General features: G+C 34.4%; 1 protein-coding gene across 7 annotated transcripts in view; it reads right to left on the bottom strand.

Annotated features, from left to right (window-relative positions):
- Nucleotides 1–8640, bottom strand: part of DDX60 (DExD/H-box helicase 60) — an 87944-nt gene extending 79304 nt beyond the window's left edge. Inside the window, exons 1-5 of one of the 7 annotated variants that reach the window (XR_005655691.1) lie at nucleotides 8497–8640; nucleotides 1992–2133; nucleotides 1569–1680; nucleotides 1330–1399; nucleotides 514–703 (exon numbers count right to left, since the gene is read on the bottom strand). Coding sequence is in view for 6 of the 7 variants with exons in the window: in XM_039876128.1 (XP_039732062.1) it covers nucleotides 514–703; nucleotides 1330–1399; nucleotides 1569–1572 (264 nt within the window). In the remaining variant the exon portion in view is untranslated. Of the gene's footprint in view, nucleotides 1–513; nucleotides 704–1329; nucleotides 1400–1568; nucleotides 1681–1991; nucleotides 2134–8189; nucleotides 8422–8470 lie in introns of those variants that run through there. The other 6 variants (XM_039876128.1, XM_039876130.1, XM_039876129.1 and 3 more) reach the window with 6 other exon arrangements.
- Nucleotides 8641–18275: the final 9635 nt, after the last annotated feature.

Genomic DNA, 18275 nt, shown 5'->3' with positions numbered 1-18275 from the left:
GTAACACACTGGTTATCTTAAGGGACAGGAGGAGGAAGCAGTGGTAGTACTTATACATATCTGTATTCGAAATTTTATTAATTAGATTCATAATCAAAATAAGCAGATCAAATATACATATATTCCCTTGGAGGCATTTACTATAGACCAAATAACAATGAAGCAGCATTAATGAATTTGACATTCTTCTGGGCTCAACTAACTTGACTCCTGACTTTTGAAGACACAAGTCTGAGAGTTGAAAGACTGAAATTCAGAGATCAACTAAACCACTGCAAGAGACATCTCATCCTCTTTCATGATCCTGTGTGTCCTTACGATAAAGTTCCATTATTGCAAATAAAATCTTAAATGTAGTCATTTCTGAATACTGGAATTATGGGTAATTTTTTCTGTTCCTCCTTTTAAATTTTCTGAATTTTTATACATATATTTTGATTTGTAATAAAAAAATATGAAGAATTTTTAGTTTTAGTTCTCAAATCATAGAAAAGAACTCAACTGTCACGTTACCTTGAAGAAAACTATGGCAAATTGTCCTCCTTTCTTAATAAGATCCATAAGATAGCATTCAACCAGATAGAAGAAGTGGAGCTCCTGCCCCTGCTTTAATGATTTCTCACAGAAACATGTGACAAGTAATGAATCTCCATCAATCAGAAAAAATTCAGATTCCACAAAATCATTGAATATACTGGAATAACTAAAATGAAAACAGTTAAAACAAAAATTACATGTAAATTAAATACGATCCGAAAAGGCAGTAGCTTTGTTATTATTATCTCATTAGCATAACCATCAATAGCTAAACTTGCTCAGTAATTATTTTATGTCAGTCTCAATGCTAAAACTTTTTGAATATATCCATATGCATGACTATCTTTCATAGGAAAAAGGAAGGGTCATTCCCAACCTAGAGAGAAGGAAACTAAGACTCAAAGAGATAGAGAAAATTATCTAAGGCCATATTGTAGAATCTGAATTGGAATCAGAAATTTAACACCTATATTCTGAATATAGACCTATGTTATATTTCTGTCCTGTGTAATCAGTTTCATTCCTTTGTAAAGCAATGGGGTTCATTGACATTTGTAGACAATGAAAGTAAGGAAAAACTGTTTCCATTCACCATAGAACAGCTCTAAATGTCTGTGTTAAACTATATATATGTAAGATATAATATGTATATAACTGTAAACATATATAATATACTATAATATATATACTGAGATAGATAATTATATAGCTAGATAGCACTTTAAGGTCAAATAGATATAGAGGAATATTATATAGAATTTTACATCTCTTTGCTACTACAATATTACTCACTCAGCTTTTGGCATTTCATTCAAAACTAACTCTGATATTTTCTTTAAAAACACTGTGTATTCTTCTAAATCTAAAAAAGAGAGGAAGAGAATGCATTATTTTCAAACATTTTTAAAAGAGCTATCATTTACTTGCTATTGAGAAAAAGAAACTAATAAAATTATTTTAATTCTATTAAAACTGTGTAGCATACAGAATCATTATTTTATAATTTATGAATATTTTAAATTGAAAATTACCCATTTTTTCCTGCTACCTGTGCCTCCAACCTGAACTAAAAAATGTTAAGTATAGCAAAACATCATTTGCTTGGGTACTTCTAAGTGGCAGTTATTAATGAAAATGGCAGCCCTACAAAAAAAAAAAGAAGAAGAAGAAAAATTAGAAATTTATTTATTCCATCAACAAACAATATTAAACAACTATGGTGTGTTAAGCAAAACAATAGGCACTGGGAATACAAGACACAAGTCAACATGCTGTCAGTTCTTACGAAGTTTAAAATCTATCAGGAAATACAAATGTTAATCAGATAATCATATAAACAAAATTGGAAATGTGACAAAGCTAAAGAGGTTAAAGAGGGGATGAAAGTTAGATGGGAGGGGTTGTGGCTATAAAAGGGCAACATGAGGAATTCTTGTGATGCTGGAACTACTCACTATCTTGATGCATCAGTGTCAGGATCCTGGTGTGATCCTGCATGATAGTTTTGCCTTATGTTACCACTGGGTAAAATGAGGTAAAGGGTGCACAGGATCTCTTTCTATAATTTCGTACAAGTACATGTGAATCTTCAATTACCTCAAAATAAAAAATTTAATTAAAATATCAAATATAACAAGAAAAGAAAGAAAAATAAGAGGATTCATGATACTTTGAATTTAGAAAAGTACTCTGGCAACTACAAACAGGACATATAGTGGCCTCACCTTCATAGTCCAGTGTCCCCTGAATCTAGGTGTGGCTCCTACAGAGCCTCTTTTGTGCCCACCACTTCCATGTACTGCTGCCTTACTGACTGTGAAGTACTCTTAGGTTTGAACTTCCCTTCTTTTTTTTTTTTTGGTTGAGGTCAGATGACTTTATGGGATAGGGAGAGGTTTTTCTCTCAAGGGAGAGGTTTTCCCCTCAAGATAAGGGATGACTGCCCTAGGTGCCAACATGATTGGGATGCCTCAGGAAAGATGGGATGCCACAAGAGTTTGCTATGGTGCAGAAAAAAAATCCATGCCCCCCCCCCACAGGAGGGACTTTTCACAACCAGGCTTGGAGGAACTTTGCAGGGCATGGGGGGCGAGTACTCATTTAATTATGCTCTTTTGTTTCTTTTTCTTATCTCATCTGTTATGTTGTTTGTTGTAAGATAAAGACTTCCTAAAGAGAGAAATCCAGACCTCTCTGGAACAATGGAATGTATTCATTGGTTAATAATCAGAAGTTTCAAAAAGATAATTTATCTGAGAGAATCCTAAAATAAACTTTGGCCATTCGAGCAAGTGCTTTGAAATTTCTTACTATTTGTCCTACCTGAAACCTGACAAGATATTTCAAAGAATATTAATAACTCTATAATCAGAAATTTGGCAAAATTAGAAGTCTAATAGGATTTTTTAAGCCTCAATAGATTTCAAGTTCTTTCTACTGATAACCAGAAATGCAAACAGTCCACGCTGCCTGACTAAACAAAGGGCGAAAAATGGAAAAAGAAAGCTTTAAAAAACGGCTGGAAAGGTTTCCTTGCCTAAGCAGGCCTCCCCTCAGTCTCCTTAAAAATGGTTTATCGAGGATAAATACAAATCTTAAAGCTTTAGCCATATGAATGAATAACCTTAACTTATTCCAACTATTACAAATTAATGGATTTTTCCTTATTATACCTATCTTTTGGCTAAAATTTTTTAAAAATTAAAACTATCAGATCTTTGGTTGTGTCTGTCCATATTTATTTATGTATGAATGTCTACCTCCAGAGATTTAATAAAATTGGTTAATAAAGAGCTCTGTTTAATTGGCTTAAAGAAATTAAGTGCTTATATAAATTAAGTATAACAGAAACTTACCCAAATGCTTCTCAGGATCATGTGATAGGGAAAATATTCAATATTAAAACTGATTTAAGTTTGTTGGTTTAATTAAAACAGACATATCTTTAAAATTGTTAACATTTAATATATTTTAATTTTATCTCAGATTATAAAAATAAGTTTATGTTATCTCTGTTACAGGATTTGTCAGCAGGAAAATAGCTTAGGATAATAATGGACTATCTAATATAAAATTTTCATTAATAATCTAATTATTGAGAATTAATAAATTAAATAATGTTAAGTAGAATAAAACAGTTTTTGGTAAAACTTTTCAGCAATAATTGTTTTATGGAATGTGTACTTAAAATATGTTTTCAAAAATCTTTTGGTAACTGAAATCTTAGAGGTTTACTAAATTAAATTAAAAGATAAAAGTGATTGAATATCTAGATCATTTTCAGATAAGACAAAATACTGAAACAATAATTGCTGATGAATCTAACCAAATCATTGCCCACTGCGATTGAGGGAGGGGGAAAAAAATGACCTTTTTAAAATATAAACTGCTATATAAGTTTCTTTACCAAAATTGATTTGTATAAATCTATGGTTTTTTATAGAACTACTAAAAAACATTAAGGATAAATAAAATGATTGTATATAAAAAACAGGATGTGTTTTCAATAGAAAAAGGTATGAAGCATGGAGATACACTTCTGTTGAGGAAAAGTAGAAGAGAATATGTTTTTTGGATAAGGAAGGATATTAGGTACATGAGATTTTTTTGTTTTTATTTTTGTTTTATCTTTTTCGTGAAGAAAAAAGAAATAAAGTAATTTAGTCCTAAAATAAAATGATATATATAAATTGCAGAAGATTTGCGGAAGTTGCAGAAAGTTCATGGTGAAGGGATCTTAAAAAAAGAGTTATATATATGGTCAAACTGAGACTGGAATGGATAACTAAGTCAATTATATCATTTATGTATGTATGTATGTGAACTCTCACTAGATCTTTAACCATAGCCATTTTTTAAGTCTTTTATTATTTACAGACAATTCTTGTTTTACTCTGGTACTTTGGAAAAAATATTTTAACAAATATATTTCATCTTTAAAGATTCACCTAAAAAAAACTGACATGTACTCTAAAAAGCAAGTTTCTAACAACTTTAAAAACATAACACTGAGCTAGATAAAGATCTACAGAACTCTAAGGAAAAATTAGATTCATAAAACTGCTAACAAAAAGGTCAAGAACAATAAGAATTAATAACATGGGACTAAATGAACTAATAATTATAATTTTATGACTTTTTATATGAAATATTACCAGTTTTTGCTCTTTGTTTTCCAGATATAAGAAATAATATTTCCCTAAGCTACCTATGACCTATAGCAATTGAGTCAATTATACCTTTGTAAGCAGAATTAAAACATTTATCTTTTCCTTCCTACCTGATCTCTCTAAAATTTCAGGTACTCTTAACTAATTCATATGTGAATGAATTTAGAAATATTGACTCTTGGATTCATGTTTCCCAATTTAAAGAAATCTCTTACACCTAACTAGACTGCTCAATAAACAGAGGATTTGAAATTTTAAAGTTACTCAAAAATGAAGCAGACGACATCTAGTGTGGACAATCAACCCAAGATTCCAGACTAAGCCCGTATAATTTGCACCTTCATATTTTCCTTTTTTCTTTTTTTCCTTACTTTAATTCCTTCCTATCTCATAAATAATGTAAGAGATCAAGCACTCACTATAATAATTATCGTTTCCTTTTCCCCCCTTAATTCTGACTAGAAAAATAACTCAACATTGGGCATCATCTTTAAACCTACTTCACAGGTTAAAATGTTCAACTTGTAATACACTAGTTAAAAAATGTTTAATGCCTGATGATATCAACTCAATAAAGGTACCAGATTTTGAAAATTACTTTTTCCTTGGGCAGGTATTACGATGACATCAGAAAGAGTCAACCATAGAATAAATCTTTAAATTTTCTTGCACGTTAAACAAAAGAATTGGCCATGACCATACATTATATTAGCAAGGTAGGGTTTGTTCTGTTATTAATATCTTTTGTTGTACTGAGATAAAACACCTCTGGTAAATTAAATATGAAACTAGATAAAATCCAGGCACAAGAAAAATGATTAAATACAGTGCCCCCTAACACATTATGGTTCTTTAATATCTTCAGCTAACTGCCCTTGAGTATCATGCTCTAGTTCAGATCTACAAATTGGACTTAGCATTCTGTTTTTATAGAAATGTTTGCTGTTAAAAAACTTTATTTTACATAGCTTGATGCTATAGAGACATCACTCTGTTAATGGTTGCTCAGCATTTTGAAATGATTACTGAGGCCTATGAAACTTCAGATGAGAAACCTCAAGAATGGCATGACATACCCAAAAGAGCCACCTGACAATGGAGAACCAATGATGCTTTTAATAACTGATTAGTGCTACTTTCTGATGATTGTTCAGTGATACTTTCAAGGAAAGATCTTGATCAAAACAAGGGAAAATGTAAAAAATTAATAAATAGAGCCACTTTAAAATAATGCCAGAGCTGTCATGCCAGAGGAACTGCCTTGCACATTTTATACCTCAAACTTTGGAATGTTAAAAGAGGGCAAAATAACCTTTAGACTGAACCTAAAGCAATGCTGTGTCCCAAAAAACTTTTTGCAAAGATAACAAGAAAACAGATATTATAACTACCAGACTGATGGCTGCCGAACTAAAAGATGTTTTTAATTGTTTAGAATTAACATCACTGTTATTTTATCTGCACCAATAGAAATGCCTTCCTTCTATTGATGTAATTGTTCCCCTTCTCATAAGTACCCTTGCCTTTGTTTCCTAATCAAAAGATTATTTGGGCTTCTACCTGAATCAGTGCTTCTCAAATAGTGATTCTTACTGATCTCAAAGAAATGCTTATTGCCTCCCACCTTGAAAAGCCTTTTATTTTTAGGTTAATAGTATCAATTTCAAATAATAGTCTTAATGATATAGTACTGTATTTCTCAACCAAACATACATTTTGCTTCTACAATGAATAATGTGTACATAATGATAATTTTGTAACTATCGTTTACTGGTTTTCCATTTTTGACTCAACATAGAAACAAATCACAAAAATTAAAGTCATAAAATACTGTAAAGTGCGATTAACCCTTACAATATAAAAACAATACAATTAACCTAATTGAGAAGTTCAGAAAGGGATGAATAGTAGAAAAAGAAGAGTGTATAGTAAGTTTCTCATTTTTCACAGCAGGAAGTCAAGAGATAGCATCTAATGATAATGCATCAAAAATTAAGAGTTTCTAAAATCAAGAAGCTAACTGTTTTTTCTTATAAGCACTATACCATTTGGTTACCAAATAATAAAAATGAAGACATTTCATTTCCATTAACTGAAGGTAATCCATCTAATAAACAAAGATGGAATGATAGAATATCACCATTTTACAACTCCCAATGAATTTAGATCTTGGTATTTTTAGGTGAAAAAAAATTTTAAACCTGAATTTGATCAAAACTCTAGTAGTAATGACAACATATTTAGAAGACAAAAGAACATGTTAAATGATATCAGTAAGACTAAGAGAATCTCTACAGGACCAAAAAAAACAAAACAAAATAAAAACAAAAATTTCCACTTATTAACGAATAAATTAAAAGAGGATGAAAAAGATTATAACAAACTTAAGAGATTTATCATCCAATTACAGTAGTGTCGGGACCTTATATGGATTCTGATTTAAATAACCTTAAAAAGAAAAGAGAAAGCAAAAAAAGAGAGAAATCATAGATTATGTATTAGAAGGGAGATAGCCCAATCCAGAGAACAAGAATGGTGGAGCCACCTAATGGGTTCAAGTCCCTGAAACACTGTCTGGAGAAGAGCTAACCAGCAGTAGGTTGAATTCTAAGGTGGCCTCGGTGACTTCAGTCACCCTGGTCTACATACCCTATATAGTCTCCTCCACTTGATTGTGTGTGGGACCTGTGAATTTAATAGAATAGTCTCTCCCATGATAAGGTTATATTATATAAGTGTCTATCATAGCAGACAGGAAAGAGATTCTCCTACTGGCTTTGAAGACATAAGCCACCATGTTGTGAGAGGGCCACATGGCTAGGACCTGAGGGTGAAATCTAAAGACTGAGAGTAACCCCCAGCCAACAGCCAGGAGGGAAAGAGGGAACCCCAACCCCACTGCTGCAAGGACTCGAATTCTTCCAACAAACTGAATGAGCATCCAGTGCCTTGATGATGGCAGCCCCAGCAGACACCTTCATCTGGACCTGGTGAGATGCTTAGCAAAGGACTCAGTTTACCTGTGTCATGACTTCCAATCCACAGAAACCATAAAATAATAAATTTCTATTGCCTTAAGCCATTAAATCTCTGATAATTTGTTATTCAGCAATAGGAAACTAATGTATGCTGCTTGACCACGACTACACTCTGTTAACTGTTACATAAGAAATAATTTTTATTGTGTTAAGCCACTGAAACTTAAGGGTGCATAGGAATCACCTGGGAGATCTTATTAAAATGCAGATTCTTATTCTACAAGTTTTGAGTTGGGCCCGGGATTCTGCACAGAGGAGGAAACTGCTTGCTGCTGTCAATGACTAAGTTTTATTGGCTGCGCTCAGTTGCGATGTCCCTTCGTTGTCCTCAGTATCTTAGATCGAGGGCACAGGCACACTTTCTTTGAAAAGGGCCCTTTAAAAGCCTGAACACTCCCCTCTCCTTCAGACTTCAGACCTTCGCACTCATTACAGTGACCCTTACCTCTGCTTCTTCCCAAGCCCCGCATTCCGGAGAGAGCTGGAAACCAGCTCACCACTGCCTTCCAGAGCCCAGTGGCCTCCGAAGCTCCCCGCACCTTCGACTCCGTGCACCTAAGAACGGTTCCGGGACACCTCCCCCTTTGATGCGAGACCTAGACCCCCCGCGGAGACCTAGACGTCTCCGCTCCAGCCTCCGCCCTAGCTATACACTTCCCTTGACACAAACACCACCCGCAACCCAACTTTCCGTTTCGGAGCACCACTCCACTCCTCGCCCCGAACCTGGGACTCTCGAGACAGGGACCTACTGCGTCTGAAGAGCCCGCTGACTGGTGCGTCCTGCAGCGAGAGCGCGACAGAGAGAGGACCGAGAGCAAAGTCTGAAGGAAGCTCCAGAAGGACCCTGGACCAGGGCGATGCCCTCAGCCTATCTTGTACTAGGCAGAGAGTTTCGGTTTCCTTTCTCATCTCAGAGGTATTTAAGTTTCGTTTCTCACCATCACAATCCGGTGAGGCTAGTTTAGGAAAAGTGAGTTTCAGCATCTTTCCTTTTAATTTGAGCTTTAAGAAAGAGATAGCAGAGGCAACAATATGGGCTTTGGAATTTGGACATTATGAAATAGAGAGAAATGAAGCAGAGAAATGTGGGACATATAAACAAGGTAAAATCAAGTAGAGGCAGAATTTAGAAATAGATGAAATATAAGACACAGTGAAATCTGAAATTCCACTGTGAAGGGGGGGGTCTTGCTGCTCCACCTTTATGCAAAAAAGAACAAAAACAGTATGTGAGAATACATGAACCTGGAGTTTCTATTATGAGAAGTGAATGATTACTGTTCTGCATGAACTATATTTGGAGCTTTTATGGGCCAAGAAACACCATTAAAATATAAATTAAAAATGTAACATACTCACTTTTATTTCTGCTTTAATTGATGTTATTTTCTGCCTGTTGATGGTTGCAATTTGGGTTTCAACACTAGCCTCTCTTTTTCATGTCCTAGTGTGTTTAATTTCATGAATGCTACAACTGCAAATATATCAGCATTCTAGCAGGTGGGAGGTGGGGACATCAGTGAAGTTCATGTAGACTTCGTAACCACAAGCTGCTATGTGCATGTGAAAGATAAGAGCAGAGGTACACGCACTGTTCCACAGGGAAAACAGAGGAGGAAGCAGTAACTGACATATTTTCTTAAGATAAATTGGAGAGTCAAGCTGTTAAAAGAAAAAGGCGGAGTTGGAGAGGATGGACATTTTTCATATCGTCAGGCTTTCATTTTGTTTATCTGCAAATTTGTGATGTGTTTGCTGCTGACGACATTGAAAGGAACTAAGAACTTGACCCATGCCTGACGTAAAGTTATACTATATTCATATTGGTCCCTCACAAACATATCTAATGTACCTGCCTGTGGGAAGCTGAATAATGCACCCCCCTCTCCAGCCAAGAAGTCAATGTCCTAATTCCTGGAAACTGCGAACATGTTAACTTTCACAGCAAAAGGTACTTTGAAGAATAGAACAAATTAAGGATTTTGAGATGAAGAGATTATGATGGATTACCTATGTGGGCTCACAGGGTCCTTACAAGAAGGAGGCAGGAGCAAAGTGTCAAGAGAAGGCAATGTGACAACATGATAACAGAAACAGCATCAGTGAAAGAATGGGATGGCACTACACTGCTGGCTTTGAAGGTGGAGGAAGGGACTACAAGTTAAGGAGTCAGGTTGTCCCGAGGCTAGGAAACAGATTCTTTTATAGAGCCTTTAGAATGAACCAGGCCTGCTGACGCCTTGACTTTACCCCAGTGAGACTGATTTGATTTTTGAATTCTGACCTTCAGAACTGTGAGAGAATAAATTTGTGTTATTTTAAGCCACTGAATTTGTTGTAATTGCAGCAATAGAAAATTAATACTCTCTTGTGAACTAATATACAAAGAAACTGATAACATACTAGCAGCAGAAATAATGGGTTGTGTTATAATAAGTAGCATTAATTGAGTAGGCTTCTGTATGCTGAGGAATATATTAATATCTTTACATTTATTCTTACATTATTTCTCACAATTTCATGATGGGTGTACTATAATTTATAGATGAGCCAAAGCTTAGAGGGATAACACAGCTAGTAAATGGTGCCAAGATTCAAAAGCTAGTCTAACCCAAAGGTCTATCTACAATCTTTTCTATTATATGATCTCAGGAAAACATTCTATAACTGAAAATCTTTCCTTAATGGACAAATTATTTTATTTTGCTTTCTTTTTTGGTAAATTTTTTAAATGTTAAGGTTTTTTTAGCATATACAGAATATTTGTGGTTGTTTGGATTTTTAACGACAAGTGAGAACTCAATAAACCTTGAATCAATCTTTTTCAATTTCCCACCCCAGTGTGTTTAACCAACACACAAAAGTTCTAGTCTAATTTTGCCTTTCCACTTCAACAACCTACTCCCTTGAGCACATCCTGGTCTCTGTCCAATCTTGATCATCGCTAACTACATTTTACTTTTCAGACCTCTCCCTTTCACTCTCTGCACTTTCGCCTCTTGGGACTCCTAAGAGTTTGTTTTGTCAGCATGACAACCCGAGTCAACACTTCAACCTTCCCCTAATTAACATGTTCAACTGATGGAGCCTAGTGATTTTCCTTTATATTTTTGCCTGCAATTTGATAATCTGGAACAATTTACTTTTTTTTTTTAACTTCTGAACACTGATGGAAATGATCCAGTTTGTCACATCAAACTGTTTACAAGCTTAGCTGATATCTTTTTTGTTATTTTCTCCCAAGCTGTTGGCATATTTTACAGTGATGGTTACACCCTGCAGCATTTTATATTCTCCTTAAGTCCTTTCTAATTGCAGAACATCTGTTTTATTCAGTTCCCTCTCAACTTTATGATGACTCCATATAACATCTTTATTTAGAGTCTGAGAAGAATACACCGTGCGCCATCCATATCCAATATAACTAACTCCCTATGATCTGGATTTGGTTTCCTCCTCAAGCATCTCAGTCATTATTCTTCAGTATGTTGTACCTTCAACTTTACCCTTTCGACTAAAATGTAGTGTTTATTCTGCTATCTTTAGTGGTCCACGCCCATTGTCTGTGTTTCTCCTGCTATCTTTAGAGTTTATTCTGCTATCTTTAGTGGTACCCTTTAGTGGTCCACACCCATTGTCTGTGTTCCTTAGTGTTTATTCTGCTATCTTTAGTGGTACCCTTTAGTGGTCCACACCCATTGTCTGTGTTCTTCCACCCTCCTGCAACTCCTCAGGCCCCTTTAATCCAGATCTGCTCTGAAACTGCTCTATCAAAGATCACCAATGATGACTCAATGATTGAGATATCCAAACAATGCTTATTTAATCCATGATTCATTTACTTCTCTCTACAAAATATTTGAAAAATTTTTAATCAATCTCTCTTTTCCTAAGAGCCTCTTCTCCCTTGGTTTCAGCTACAGTAGTGTTCTTTCAATCTATTTCTCTTCCTACCTTTTCTATCAAGATTAATGGAACCATCATATAAAACCTGCTCGAGTTAGAAGCCTAGAAACCATTGTTCATCTGCCTTAAAACTCAGTGAATTTAAATTCTTAACACTTTTGGAATCTAGTCTCCTCTCTCTCATTTTCCAAAGGCTAGAGCAAGCATCACCATTTCCCCTCTGAATGACTGACAAGGCCTATTACCTTCTGACTCCAGTCTATCCCTCCATTCCATTTTCTACCCTGGGGCCAGGTTATCTATTAGCATGTAAACTGGCACATCAAGTCCCTGTTAAAATATACTTCAACAATTAATCATTGCTTTCGGATTAAATCTACCTGTTAGTATTTCTTCTCTTTTTAGAACCCTCCAAGTGTTTGATATGCCTCCTTTCACCCCGTTGGTGTGGGATATAAAAAGAAATCATAATCTACCCTAGAGTTATGGGGATGGCCAAACACAGGACACCCGCCACTGGACAGATGTGATTTACAGTAGTTTCTTAGTCACATATACTCACAGCCTGGGGCAGGAGGAGCCTGCACACCACGCAGGGCCACACAGGACTTGAACTTGGGAATAAAGTGAAAAAGGTAGGACAGTGGCAGGCAGACTTTGTAATAACTCGAGGGTGTGGTGGCCCCAGGACTGAGCAGGACAGCTCAGGATTTCATTGTGGTGCTCAAAATGGCACACAATTAAAAACGTATAGATTGTTTATTTCTGGAATTTTCTATTTCATATTTTCAGACCACAGTTGACCATAGGTAACTGAAACCACAGAAAGTGAAACCGCAGATAATGGGGGACTACTGTCTTAGCTATTCTATAATAGCACACATTATTATTTAGTGACTGCTGATTCGATGGAGCCAGTAATTTTAATAATGCTGAGTTTGGGTTTGAGGACTTGAATTGGGCCAAAGTACTGAGGGTGCCATAATCCCCTGTGAAGAGCCATTCAGTGTTTTCAGGTTTAGGATCATGACAAATTGGGCTGTTAAATGGAGAAACGGTGAGGATTATCACCCCATCATTCATTAGGTCATATGTAATTAGGTCTTATGGTTCAATTCATGAAAATTATTTGTCAAGAATACAGCAGTTTAATACTATATTGTTTTTTTTTTATTTTTTCTATACTTGTTTCTAAGCTTACTTGACATGTAGTTGTAAGAAATTTCAATATGACTTATTTTTCCAGATATAGATTTGTTTTAAAGCCAAGATTCTTGTATGCTTTATAAAAATCATAATACCAACATCTTTCATTACAAAGAGAGTTCAGCCTTTACTAAATTTGTTTAGGATTTCATTGTGTGATCATAACCTCAAGATTAAATTTACAAATCATAAATAAAAATATGGTACTAACAAATTTATATGAATACTGATAGAAAAATAATTATGTCCATAATAATTTATTTACCTCTTTATCCTGCAGAAACAAATAAAACAGTCAATCAAAATTACAGATGCAAGTATAAAATTAAAATGAACACACTGGGTCTGTGATATTTCCGCCACGGGCTTTTCAACACCTGCTGATTAGTCAATGAGAAGAAACATTTGGGGCTGAAGATATGCCAGTTCTGTGAAAATTCTTTCTTAAAATAGTGCTGAGCAAACTGTTAGTCCAACAGAAGTAGATAATGGACAGACCTCAGGATTTTGTGTGGCATAGCAACCGTCTTCAACGGCTGGCATTTTTTAAATATTTAAATCCCAATTTGGTCCAACAGCTGATTTCCTCCTTTACCATATTCTTCCTTCATTTCTGTTTTCCCAAAGAGTAACGACCACATCCTTCCACATTAACCTTTCTTTTCCTTTGGTAAAAAGCTTTTGAAATTGTTGTACAGCTGTCCCTAGTTGTCTGACAGTGACCACTCCACTTGCAAGTTTGATACTCCCTGACTAAATATGTCCATGAAGCATGTAAAATGCAAACTTCAAGAGAAACAAAAGGCTGTGAGTTTTGATTTAGGTCAAATAAGTCTCAAAGCCATTTTTAAATATCCAATTATTTTGGTAGGTTTGCCTTTCCCCTCTAGTGAAGAAAAAATAATAATAAACTACCTTATCCAATTCAATTTAAAACATTAAAATCTTTATATCAATTCAATTTAAAACATTAAAATCTTTAGGCATTAAAAAAGATGTTTTTATTTTTAATAATGCACTCAAATTATAAACATAAAGGATTTCTTCTTTCCATTATCATTCTATAATGAGTTTTTTCTATGCTATTATAAACATTTAATAAACATCACTTTTTATGACCACTTTAAAATTCCATAAACTTACTTAACATTTCCATAAATTGAAGATCTAGGTTGTTACCAATTTTTTGTTATTATAAATAACGTGTGGGTAAACTTGATGTCACATGTGTCCTCAAAGAAGAGTTGGACAGGATGGGACAAAGGATGTGAACATTTTAAAGCATAAACACTTAAAGTGTGATGGTAATCCACTTATAAATGGATTTAAAGATTTGGAAATTCAGAGATAAGAGCTGGTCTGGAGTAGAGGCCACTTTGTTTCAGGGATTTAAAGTCAGAGATATCAAACTATACTACAAGGCTACAGTAATCAAAACAGCATGGTATTGGCATAAAAACAGATACATTGATCAATGGAACAGAATAGAGAGCCCAGAAATAAATCCACAGCTATACCCTCACTTAATATATGACAAAAGAGGTAAGAATATAAAATGAGGTAAAGACACTCTCTTCAATAAATGGTGTTGGGAAAATTGGACAGATACATGCAAAAAAAAGAAGCTGGACCATCTTCTTACACCATATACAAGAATAGACTCAAAATGGATTAAAGACTTAAACGTAAGACCCGAAACCATAAAATTTCTAGAAGAAAACATAGGCAGTAAACTCTCTGATATTACTAACAGGAACTTCTTTTCAGATATATCTCCCGGGGCAAGGGAAACAAAAGAAAAAATAAACAGATGGGACTAGATCAAACTAAAAAGTTTTTGTATAGCAAAGGAAACCATCAACAAAACAAAAAGACAAACGACTGATTGGGAGAAGATATTCACCAATGATACATCTGATAAGAGGTTAATATCCAAAATATATAAAGAACTTATACAACTCAACAACAAAAAATGAATAATCCAATTTAAAAATGGGCAGAAGACCTGAACAAATATTTCTCCAAAGAAAAAATACAGATGGCTAATAGATATATGAAAAGATGCTCAATGTCACTAACCATCAGAGAAATGCAAATTAAAACCACAATGAGATATCACCTCACACCTGTCAGAATGGCTGTCATCAATAAATCAAAAACAAGTGTTGGCGAGGATGTGGAGAAAAGGTGGGATTGCAAATTGGTACAGCCGCTATGGAAAACAGTATGGAGCTTTCTCAAAAAATTAAGAATTGATATACCTTTTGACCCAGCAATTGCACTTCTGGGTATTTATCAAAAGAAAGCCAAAACAATAATTTGTAAAGATTTATGCACTCGAATATTCATGGCAGCACAATTTACAATAGCTAAGATATGGAAGCAACCTAAATATCCATCAACAGACTATTGGATAAAGAAATTATGGTTCATATATACAATGGAATATTACTCAGCCATTAAAAAAAAATGAGATCCTACCATTTGCAATGACATAGATGGACCTAGAGGTTCTTATGCTGAGTGAAATAAGTCAGACAGAGAAAGATAAATAGCATATAATTTCACTTATATGCAGAATCTAAGGAACAAAAAGAACAAACTAATCAAAAACAGAACCACAAATACAGTGGACAATTTGGTGACAGACAGAGGGGAGGGAGGGGTATTGGAGGGCTGGGAGAATGGGGCAAAGGGTTAAAGAAGTACAAATTAGTCGTTGATTGTTGGTCACAGGGATGGGGAGCACCACAGAGGGAATGCAGTTAGCATTAATATGATGGCTAGGTGGAGGGCCGGGGGAGGAAGGGAGCAATTGGGAGGATTGTTTTATGAATTATATAGATATCTAACCAATGCACTGTATACTTGAAATTAATTTAAATAAATTTTTAAAAATTATTATAAATACAAAATAATAAAGTCAATGAGGATAATTTTTAATGCTCTGGATAAAAACATCCTAGGTTTACGTGTATTGCTTTAAGCCCCTGCATCTCTCTGTGGATACATTTATCTACTCTTGCTTCTCACCATCATCTCTTTCTACAGGAGTTCAAGTTTTAACCTTCCCTGCTCTCTAATTTAGTTAGACAACTGCTTCATCTGTTTACCATTTTTCTTCAATTTTATTGAATTCTGGCATCTTTTACTATCTCCTACCCCAATCTTTGTCCTTTCACGTTTGTACAACTATATTTTAGGGTTTTAGATGGGGGGGAAAAAAACGTGTGTTTAATCAGCCAAACTCAATAAGAAATTCTTTTAAACAAAACTATTTGTGCCTTTTAAATAGGGTTCTTCTACCAAATATTGGGACAGAACTGTTTTTTTGTTTTTATTACCTATATTTGCTACTTGGAAGATTAAAATGTTAGACTACGTTATGAGGAGATGCTACAGAAAAGGCAAGATAATTGTTGTGAAACATTTTTACAGCTACAGGAAGGCCTATACTTGGGCATTTGTTATGTTTCACAGAAAATAGGAGGGTAGCTATCTAGACCCTACTCCATACTTAAGTGAAACTTTTTAATAGCATTGAAAATTGTGGATTATACTTTCAAATTTTAAAGGATTTTTTAAATAACTCACTGGATATAATTTGAAACCCTACGTATGAGTATTTTAAGTTATATTAATGCATGAAATTTATATATTTCTCTTTCAAAACATTAAAGTTTACTAAAGAGAACTACTGTATAGGGCTTCCAATAAAATTAAAACATTTGTCTTCCAAAACATTAAAGTTTACTAAAGAGAACTACTGTATAGGGCTTCCAATTAAATTAAAACATTACAGCATAACATATCATGTTGCTTTAAGTTATACTGTACTCATTACAGGTTGGTCCACCCAAGAAATTTTTAGAACATTACTTGCGAGGCCATAGATTTACTACCACATTTAGAAAGCAGGCTTTGAGAAGGAATGTTGTTTAGCTAATCAAGATTAAATCAGTGCATTGGAGAAATAAAGACTAGGAAAGTCATATGTTAATTATATCCCAATTTTAAAAAAGACTAGGAGAGTCTCAGTCTAATGTACATGGTAAAAATTTGGTATGTAAGCAACATAAAAATAAACATAGCAAACAATTACAAAATGCTTACTAAGTTCCAGCCACTGTTCTATGTGGCCAAAATATATTAACTCATTTAATTCTCACTATTGCCTTACAAGGAAGGTATTATTATTATCTCTGCTTTGCAGTTGAGAAAATAGATTCCAAAGGAAATTTTTAAACTTATACAAGGTCACACAGCCTGGTAAATGGTTAGTTTGGGATTAGAACCCAAGCAACTCAGCTCCAGAAGCCATGTTTTCTTTTTATCACAATGCTAAATTTGCCTCCCTGTGCATACAAGTTAATGTACAATACCCATATATTACTGGTTGCAAATGATATCTTACATGATGGCATTCAATTGTTCCATCCCACTTTAAAACAAACAAACCAAAAAACCTAAGTCACCTAGAAATAATTTCCCTTCTTCCATCTCTCTGTTATCTATGCCCAAATTCAGTGTAAAAGAAGGTCTAGTAGCTAGACGTGAACCAATCATATTTTCTACTATTGTTTAATTCACATGCCAACCCAATGAATTAGTCATTACTATCTCTATTTTTCAAATGATGCTCAAAGACATTAAATAATTTTCCAGATGTCACATAGCTGAAGTAGGGCAGAGCTGGGATTTAAGATGAGGTCTGGCCCAAAGTGTTCCCTCTTAACCTCTGCATGAGCACTGGACACTAAACATGCATCTTGCCAATGCCATATATTTCTTCCAGAGTCCAGGTTAGGGAAGGTAGGTTGGTCCAACTGGAACCTAGATCAACTGTCATACACAGTTCTCAACATTCCAGTGATGCTGAACTACAGCAAACCAAGAGATAAGACTCAGGATTTCTGTATTATATATTTAAAGAAAACTGAAAGTTCCAGTGTGACTTGCCAAAATCCCATTCCCAGATATTTGAAATATTTAGATATTTTACAAAACAATTTATTTAAAATTTTTTAATTTGAATAAGATCATAAATAATAAATCCAGTTATTCTTTCAATTTCTAGCTCAAAGTTATTTTTTCAGCTATATCTGAGATATAAGAAGACATTTGTTTCTAACTAAAATTGAGAACCTCACCAGAAAGTGATCTAGGTAAACACGTGTTGGCAGAATACCTCATGTATTTACTTTGACCCAATCACAAAAGAGGAAGAAATTTTCTTGCAATTCTCAAAATTTGTATCTTTCATCATACTACCTTTTTATGTCTATCATCATCTGGTTTTCATTACCTACCACCAAAATGGACATTTGGATGTGTAACAATACATATGTGTCTTTAGTGTCATCATTTAACATATCTACATGCATATGTGTTTATGTATTCATCTATGTATATAAGT

The sequence above is a fragment of the Pteropus medius genome, unplaced genomic scaffold (assembly GCF_902729225.1).
Source record: "Pteropus medius unplaced genomic scaffold, Ma_sr-lr_union100, whole genome shotgun sequence".
Classification (NCBI taxonomy): Eukaryota; Metazoa; Chordata; class Mammalia; order Chiroptera; family Pteropodidae; genus Pteropus; species Pteropus medius.
This window is presented reverse-complemented; position numbering and strand designations above follow the sequence as displayed.